The 9915-nt window shown below is 43.6% G+C and overlaps 1 protein-coding gene across 1 annotated transcript; it reads right to left on the bottom strand.

Annotated features, from left to right (window-relative positions):
• On the bottom strand, nt 1–759 carry LOC140220243 (secreted RxLR effector protein 161-like). Its single transcript, XM_072290257.1, has one exon. The coding sequence runs from the start codon at nt 757–759 to the stop codon at nt 1–3; it is 759 nt and encodes a 252-aa protein (XP_072146358.1).
• Between the last annotated feature and the right edge of the window lie 9156 nt (nt 760–9915).

The following is a 9915-nucleotide window of genomic DNA, read 5'->3' as shown; positions in this document are numbered from 1 at the left end:
TCAAGCCAAGTTATGAGAATCCAAGATATTTAGTTCACTCCTCAAAGCACAAAACCTTTGCTCATCAAGGAGCTTTGTGAAGAAATCGGCTAGTTGCATTCCAGTGCTCACATGGCTAAGAGTGATATCTCCTTTGGCTTCATGGTCTCTTAGGAAATGGTGTCTTATGTCTATGTGCTTTGTTCTAGAATGGTTTACGGGGTTATTAGCTAGCTTGATAGTGCTCTCTTTGTCACACAAGAAAGGTATCTTGCTAAAATCACAACCAAAGTCTCTCAATGTGAGCCTCATCCATAGTAGTTGAGCACAACAAGCACCGGCTGCAACATACTCGGCCTTGGCGGTGGATAAGGCAATGGAATTTTGTTTCTTGGAACTCCAAGACACCAAGAACCTACCAAGAAATTGACAAGTCCCCGATGCACTCTTTCTATCTACCTTGCAACTAGCATAATCCGAATCGGAATAGCCAAGTAGATTGAAAGTGGAGCCTTTGGGATACCACAAGCCAAGGTTAGGAGTGTGTACTAGATATCTTAAGATTCTTTTAACAACCATTAAATGACATTCCTTAGGATTAGCTTGAAATCTTGCACATATGCACACACTAAGCATGATATCGGGTCTAGATGCACAAAGATAAAGCAAAGAGCCAATCATAGAAAGATATACCTTTTGATCCACACTCTTAACATCCTCATTTGGATCAAGATGTCCATTTGATGGCATTGGGGTCTTGATGGGCTTGGCATTCTCCATGTCAAACTTCTTGAGCATTTCTTGAGTGTACCTGGTTTGACTTATTAAGGTGCCATCTTTGATTTGTTTGATTTGAAAACCTAGAAATAAATTCAACTCTCCCATCATGGACATCTAAACTCTCTTTGTCATGATCCTACTAAACTCATCACACCACACTTTGTTGGTGGAACCAAATATTATATCATCGACATATATTTGGTATACAAATAGATCATTATCCTTTTTGCGAGTAATAGTGTAGGATCGCCCTTGCCTATTTCAAAGTCTTTCCTTAGGAGAAAATCCTTAAGACATTCATACCATGCTTAGGAGCTTGCTTGAGCCCATAGAGCGCCTTATGGAGCTTGTAGATGTGGTTGGGCAACTTTGGATCTTCAAAGCCTGGTGGTTGCTCAACGTATACTACTTTGGAGATTGGTCCATTTAAGAAAGCACTCTTGACATCCATTTGATATAGCTTGAAATCATGATGAGTGGCAAATGCTAATAATATGTGAATAGCTTCAAGTCTTGCCACCGGTGCATAGGTTTCCCCAAAATTCAATTCCTCGATGCCATCGAGCTCGCTGGGGAGGATCTCATGATCACCCCTACCTGACACGCCAACTGTCGGATTTACTGACCGACAGTCCACCAAGGGGGAGCCCAGGTGGTAGATTTGTAGGCAGGGGAGATCGCAAGACCAAGAACTCAAATGGTAACACAGAGACGCAAGGTTTAGACAGGTTTGGGCCTCCGGAGAATAATATCCTACGTCCTGTGTTCTGGTGGATTGTATTGCTGGTATGCGATGTGTTGGGAAGAGTTAAGATTCCCTTGGGGGTGTCCCTGGCCACCTTATATAGGTTGACAACCTAGGGTTACAAATTGGATAGGATCTAATCCTAGCCGGTTGTTACATGGAAAGCAATCTGAGTAGGAGTACAACATATATCCCGCAATATCCGGACGGATTCTGTTCACTTGATCTCCTGGCTTGTGCTCCACACATCTTCATGCCTTGCCTCGCACGCCATGGCTGGGTGGAGCCCACTTGTCAGGTCGGCCAGTATTTTGGTCGATGGGGACCTGTGGGTATCCTTATCCCTCAAGCCCCTGAGCAATCACTACAAGAAATCTTCTAACCTATGACGAACCAAAAAGTGTCATAAACATATTTTTTGCATCATAAACCATGATTTATGACGTGGGAGTGATGAAAACCCTTCGTCATTAGTTGAACGTCATAAACCGTGACTAGTGACGTTCCTTATTTTGGTGCGTCACTAAGATAATGACACCTATAAATCATCAAACAAAAACATCATAAATTGGATCTACTATTTTGCCATGATGGACATAATTTGATGTGGCATGACAATTGTGACAACTTGTTTCGTCATAAAATGAATTTGGCCTATTTGTTGTTGGATCAAGCCCAAAATTGTTCCCACAGGCCAATGTTGTTCAGATAGTCTAAAATTGATTATGGTAGGCCCATTTATTACTGGGTCGAGCCCAAATTTATTCCCACAAGCCAATGTTGTTTAGATAGCCCAAAATTGGTTCTGATAGGCCCATTTGTTGTTGAGTCGAGCTCAAAAGTTCTGCAAATTGTTTGCAGCTCTTTTAGTCCCGATTTAAGAATGAAATTGACTTTTGGCCCAATTGTATGTGGGCTAAGCGCACTTAAGACAAACATAAATTTAACCAATCGGGCCTGGCAAATAATTGATTTAATTTCAATTCCGATCCAGTTGGCAAAATAATAAACAGAACACACATATTTATGTATACAAGAAAATAAATTATTGTTCCCCATCAAGACAACCACTACCATATTGTTCATCACATATCATAAACTATTACAAGATAACTGTCTCACAATGAATTGAGATTAACAAAGCTGCATCTAGGTCATAATCTAAAAAGACAAAGTAGAGCATTGATCTTAACCTCTTGTATAGGTTAACAGTTGATGAAGGAGTGCATCACTATCTTGTGTTACCTTCTTCAAGTTCTCAATCTCGGCTGACTGCAATTTGAGATTTGATTCTAATTCTTCTGTCTTCTTCTTCAAGGTAGCTAACTCTTGCTGGTGAGCAAAATACCATTGTCGAAGTTGTACCCCATCTTGTTTGTCGGCATCAACTTGCTCCCCATCAACACTACTGCATAAGGGAATTGTTAGAGCTTCTTGAGTACTCCACTACCTCATCAGGTTTTTTTAGCAAGAAGCAGCATTGATTTGAGAACTTCCATCTAGCAACAGCGGATCAGAAATCAGATTGTGATCTTGTAATTGATTTAAAATAATGAAAGAAGGAACGCCAATAATCATCATGTGTTTAGTTTGTTACCCTGGAGCTGGACTGAAAGGGAGTGATTACAGATGTTGATCCTTTGGCCGGCTGAAATAGGATACAGTCAAACTTCAGTTGATGCATTTGTTTAATTATAAATTAAGAACGGACAAATAACCAAGCATAAGAACATGTGGCAATGGTTAAGATCATCTGCAATATAAAATAATTTTATCTATTAAGTTATACAAAAAATAATTATTGGAAAAGGTGACAAATAAAGGGGATCAACTGGTGCAGTAATTTTTCACCAACCCTATCAATAGGGTACAACAGATCAACGTTCCCAATCTAACTACAATAGTGAAAGCCAAAGAGTAGGGGGAAGCAATCTAATAATTTCATCTATTAAGTTCTACAAATCACAGAAATAATTTGACTTGGCACAAAAATAATTATTGGAAAAGTTGAAAGATAAAGGGGATCTGGTGGAGCAGTAATTTTTCACCAACTCTCGCAATAGGGTACAGCAGATCCATATTCACCAAAGCATGCTACTACAATATTGAAAGCCAAAGAGCATGGGGAAGCAATCTAATAATTGAATTTAGCAATACGGGGAGGAGACCGCTGACCTGACGAACATGAAGAGAAGGAGGTAGCGAATGCCGCCTTGATGGAGTAGTCTGGGCATGCGCCGCTTCCTCGGTCTTCTTCGCACGTACTTGAGCATGACAACCGCTGGTGGCAGCCTCGAGGAAGCCCGCCACTCGTAGCCGAGGTAGCCCACTGCCAGTCCAACTTGACAGCGCTGCCGAGGTCACGCTTGCTACCGCTACCATAGATCTACTAGGCTATTCAGTGGGAAGAGGAGAGGGGACTGATTTTGGAATTACCAGGTGGGATGTGGGAGACTTGGCTCCCCTCTTTTCTTTATATATAACGGGGGAGGACCTGGAGGAGAAGTGGAGAACTCAAAATTTCGGATCCCGCCTTTGTGCTCAGTAGTGGGAGATGAAACTCTTTGGAAACTGCCACGAGACCTGGGTCACTAGCACGTTGGACCGTTTGGGACTCGGACCCAAGCATCAGTGACATTACGTAGACGAGTGGTTCCAAAATAAAGTCTGGGATAGTTCATGGCATCGTGGCACTGATGAGCACTCCACGGATTATCCTCCTTGGTAGATTCATATCTGCAAGATGATCCGACTATTACATTACAAATCTGTAATAAGTGCCATTTGAAGTAATACAGTGACCATGAAAAATTCAGAAAGAAATCCAAAAGAAAAAGAAAGGAAATTGGCAAAAATTCCAAATTCGGCCAAATTTTGACCGAAATTTGAATTTCAAATTTCGAAATTCAGAAAAATTTGTCAAACATGTGGACTACAAGTATGAGGTTATTTGGAAGCAAGGGATCAAAAATTTGGAGCTGAATTGGTGCTAAATATTTCAAAAGGATTAGAGAAAGAAAAAGAAAAGAGGAATTCTGTTTACTGTTCACCGTCCGACAACAGCAGACCAGTGAAACAGCAGCAGAGTCTGTTTTCAAAATTTAATTCTGGAAAATTTTTCAACCAAGTGCACCAGAACAACTATACCATGTTGAAATATAGACTTTGGACTACAATAATCATGTGTTGTTGGCCAGGATCAGTAACAAGAAGGGAGTTAAATTCTAGCCCAAAGTCAGCACAAAACCACAAAGTTCACTGAAATCCTGAATTTTTACTAAGTCTGAAAATCAGCAGTACATCAACTTGGAGCTCGAATTCAGAGCTATTTAGATCAAAAGAGATACTTGCTCATGAGCAAAATGGAACACTGGGACATAGTAGAGCAGGTTTGAGTAGAAGTTGGATTGGAAAAACAAAGTTTAGGTCACTGATTTGAGTCAACAATTGAGATCGACACCACTGTCGATACTGACGAAACTGAATCCTTAATTCAGTCGGGTTCAGAACCAGCTCGAGCAACTTTTCCAAAATTCCAGTGATTCGGTGTTTATCTCAAGCCGACGCCAAAATAAAAGATGGCGGTCTTGAGTTTATCTTCAGGTTCTGTTAAAGCACAGGAGGCCGTCGGATTGAGGATCAACCGTTAGTTGCTTCTGAAGATCACGGGCGCCAGAAGAACGATGACAGAGCTCCAAATGTGTCGCCGCCGCCGTCGTCGGTCGACCGCCAGGGCAGCTAGCTAGGCTACCTCCTCACCACGCAAGCCTACGGGTAGGCCACGGTGTCGCCCATGCGAGGGGTGAATCGCTTGAATAGTTACTGTTCCCGCGCCACCGTTTCACTGCCATCCCTTTTTACCGCCGCCCGCTCTCCTCTGCCCGAGCATCGCCGCCAAGCAAAATTCCACCGCCACATCTCGCCTCCCGACGATTCCTCTCGCCCACTCCTCCACAGACACCCCAGCTACGCCCCGAGCCAGTCGTTGTCCCACATCCTTGCCGGAATAGCCGTGCTCGCCGCCGCTTCTGTCCGCCGCCGTCGCGCCGTCCGCTCACGGTGAGAACCACCTTGCGCTGCTTTTCTTTCTTTCTGAGTAGTTGTAGTCGAGTCCTTAGGGTCCTAGGACGGAGTAGAAGTAGTCGTTTGAGTTGGTTAAGTCGAGGTCGCGAGAAACCACGGCCGGCCGAGGGGGTCGCCGCCTGTCGCCGTGGAGGGGATGGCTCCGGCCATCTCCCGGGGAGCTGTTGCCGCGCACGGAGTAGTATAGGTGTAGAGTTGGTGTCGTCACCTAGTTCCGCCGCCGGGAGGGCGCCGGCTGGCGAGCCGCGTCGCCCCCTGTCGCGGGTGTGTTTTGGCGGGAGGTAGGAGAAGGCGTTGGACGCCCGGGCCCGCGCGTCAGAGGCGACGGAGGGAGGAAGGAGACAGGCCAGAACTGCGCAGTCGGTTGCTGGGCCGTGGCTTAAAAGCCCAGTGCGGCGCGCGGATGAATAAAGGAGAAAAGGGCCGGGCGCGCGCAGTCGGTTGTTGGGCTGGTACGTTGGAAGCCCAAAAGGCCGGCGCAGTCGACCGTGAAGGAGAGGGTCGGAGGCTGGAACAGCTCGCGGGCCGACTTCGCGGAAGAAAAAGGAAAAGAGGGAAGGAAGGCCGTGGGCTGTTGTTGGGCCGGAAGCGGAAAAAGAAAAGAAAAACGGCCCGCGGGGCCCGTCGGAGGGAGGAATAGGGCCGGCGGGTAGAATGAATAGGAGAGGTGGGGTCCGCGCCGTGGGGCCCAGCGTGCGTGAGAGAGGGTAGAGAAGGGTTGAGTAAGAAAAGTATTCCGGGTGAATTTCGGGAAAAATTAGATTTCCTTTAGTAATTTAATCCGTTTAAATTCGTTTTACACCTTTTTAATCACAAAAATTTGTAGGAGTGTCCAAAATTAGTGAAACCAATTTTGTTAGGCTTATTTTATTTTCCTTTATGCATTAAAATTTTTACACCCTAGGAAAATAATAAAAAATTGGGTATTTATTTAATGCCTTCCTTTTAAGGTAATTAAATAAATACTTAATATTTATAAAATGTATAAAAATATGAATAATACTTTATCAATCACAAATAATTCTTAACCCATAGGAAATTAGATTTTCAAGTTAGAAAATATTTACCACTTTTTCTAAAAATTAAAAGAAAGGCTATAGAAAGGGTTAATTAAGAAAAAAAATAAAAGTATAGGTTATTCTTTTTAGATTTTGTGTGTTGACTTACAACTTTATCATGATAAGTCGTATAGTCCTTGTTGGCTTGCAACTTTATCATGAAGGAAAGTTGTATAGTCTGTTATTTAAAAGTTTGCATTCTAACCCCTGCATATATTGTGCCGTAGATCCAGAAGCACCAGAAGAGGATTACTGGGAATTTTCAGAAGGAGCCTTGGAGTCCGACGAAGTGTTTGAATTTGTTCCCTGTGAAGCAAATCCGTCGGCTTCTACTAATCTTTTTAACGATCAAGGCAAGCCCCGGTGCATTTATACCCATCTATTTTGAAGTCGTTATTTCATGTGACTAGTTATAGGTTATTGGTTTATTGTATGCACTAAGTCTAGGAGTTGAATGAAACCTATTCTTGTGTATGACTATGCCTTGTTTTAAGGACATCTTTGCCACTTGTTCAATCTTACAAACTACCCAAGTCTAGAAATACTTACATGCTTACATGATTGGTTTACCAACCTTAAGGAAAACTCTTAAGTCATACATGCTGCTTATAAAGGATAGTCTGGAATATGACAACGGACAGAAGCTAGAGATGTAGTTCTGTCTGCTAGATTAATCTGGTTAAGGCCCGATTCGTGTCTTAACCGCTGATCAAGTGATAAACATCTGATCACTTACTGGGTATGGGACCAGTAAAGCCCAGTAGGTTAGTAAATTCTATGATCAGGAATGCTTCGTACCCGCGCTTGACGTGCTGGAGATTGGCAGGGGTGTAGCCTGAAACTCACATGGAGATCAGGCCAGACGTGGGGTCCCATGTGGGGGTGCATCCCTGGGTCCGGGTAGTTGTATTCCTAATCATTGACTTTGCTAATCGAGAGGTTGTTAGTACGACCTGGACAGTCGTATAATGCTGGTGATCAGGGTACTCTCCTGCAGGATGTAAATGGATCCGGATCGCCGCAATTCTCGGTTATGAATGCGCTTGATCACTGTTGAGCATCGTAGTATAAACTCATGTGATATAAAATCTTCTGTTGCCAAGTACTGTATGATTTAACAGCTATGATTGATTTACTTCTGTTATCATTTAGAATGGTTAGGTAATGACTTAACTGAAATAAAAGATAAAACTAAGGCCTCACTCGTAGTAAGCCTTTTTCGGCAAAATTGTGTCAACCAAGCACACCCAAAAGCTGGCATGCATTCCAAAGAAAAATATTATACTAGTTAGTCGGGTAAGACTTGCTGAGTACCCCGTACTCAGGGTTTTTTCCCTTGTGGTTATCTTTCAGAAGCCCCACCGGAAGCTACCGAGGAGGAGACCCTGAAGACCTAGAGTATTGATCTGAGTCTCACAATACTCTAGAAAAACCGTTTATCGACGTATCTTCTCCTGAACTGTTTATGTTTAATCTTAGAGCTTGTCTAACACTGCATCACTAAGTTTGTTTCAACTTATGTCCTGTAATAACTCGTACCTTTTAGATACGTATGTAAAAATGTAATATTTGTTGATATTATCCCATCGCGGATATTATCCTGATGTATGGTGATGAGACACGCCGTGGATTCTTCGAGGAGTCCCAGGGACACTCGACGGACTACCGGACTTATGCTGTTTTAGGTGCGTTTCGGATAATTGCCGTTCCAACGGCGATTAGGCGCACTTAAACCAGCCTAAGTTGGGCGGTTCCGCCACAAAATCCACTTCAGTGCAACAAATTAATGTACCATTTCTACATGATAAAATACACTTAAGTAATACATTAAAACTACAACGAACCCTAGCGACAGCCTCCTAATCTCTACTTGACGTTCTTTAAAGCAAGCACACAGATCCTTTTGATAACTTCGGGATGGTGGTAACACACGAACACAAAATCCTCTGTGAGAATTCTGTCCGGCGAGATTAGCGCTATGAGAGACATGCACTTCTCCTGCAATTGGATGTAGTTAGTCAACAATGCCCATCATAGAAATGTGGTCATAGTTTTCTCACACGCCATGTCCTACATCTTTGACACACAGTGCAACTTCAACCATTCGACGCAGTACATGTCGGTGAGTGAGAGTAACAAGGGCCAAGTGTTGACAGGGGTGTCCCATAAATCAGCCTCCTCTGGGAGTGATCCTTCGCGTGCGTATTTAATCAGCAGCGAGAAGCCAGCACAATTAGTGTCTTTAATTAAAATAGTTTCTGCTTCGACTCCACTCCGCTGCCATAGAGCAATGCCTCCATCACACGAGATAGTGCCGCCACATTGGCCCATCTTGCTCGAATCACCCGACCGCCTATGTCGAAGATGACGTCCACAGGGGCTTGGACTACAATTGTTGTGCATATGCTTCTGCCTACTGATGGAGGTGAAACTTCAATGTAGTTGTCCTCCAGTACTGTAATAGTGCAGGATATGTTTACGCAACTGGAATGGTCCCACACACGCTCAATCTCATGATGCCCTATGAGTCAGTTAAAGCTATGTTCTAGATTATCATTCCTGAATTCAAGTTCCTTTAAATCTTGAACTCGAAATGTATCATCATAATCGGTTGCGTCTCCAGCCACCGCACGGAACAAGACTCATACCTACGTGCAAGCATTCACAGGGTTGACCATTGAAGCGTATATGTGAACATGTGTATTCATAGCAACGAGACACTTTCCTTTTGCGCGCTGTTCATCAGAACAAGGATGAAGAAAATTCCTTCTGGTCCTGCTGGTGGGTACCACGGATCATGCATACCCGTAGGGTAGCAACGTATCCTCCATTGATGGCCTCCAATCATGAATGTACTGGATTCCCTGTACTATCCAATAGTTCCTTCTGCTGTTGCTTCTGCACTTGAGACTAAGAAGTCGACTTGTGACGTAGGGAACATGGTAGTGTGTAATGCCATAACTGCAAATGACAATGATCAACTCATGGATACACTGCCTCTTATATGTGGGAGTGTGTCATTCCGAAACAACCATTTGTGAACGTCCATTACTAGTCTTGAATCAGCACGTCCCTATAGTGGCGGTCATGAACGCCTATTACCTGTCTTGATTCCCACCCTTTGGCAGTATTTGGTCCGCCATATTCCGCCTAGGCCTAGTCGCATCAACCAGTTCACGTTTTCTAGGCTCCATTGGCATGCGAGAGTCATCTAGTGCAAATCCATACCCTTGGCAGACCTTTTCAGCCACGTACCACAAATGAGTTGAA

The sequence above is a fragment of the Setaria viridis genome, chromosome 8 (genome assembly GCF_005286985.2).
Source record: "Setaria viridis chromosome 8, Setaria_viridis_v4.0, whole genome shotgun sequence".
Taxonomy (NCBI): Eukaryota; Viridiplantae; Streptophyta; class Magnoliopsida; order Poales; family Poaceae; genus Setaria; species Setaria viridis.
The sequence above is the reverse complement of the archived record's forward strand: the minus strand, read 5'-3'. Positions and strand labels throughout refer to the sequence as shown.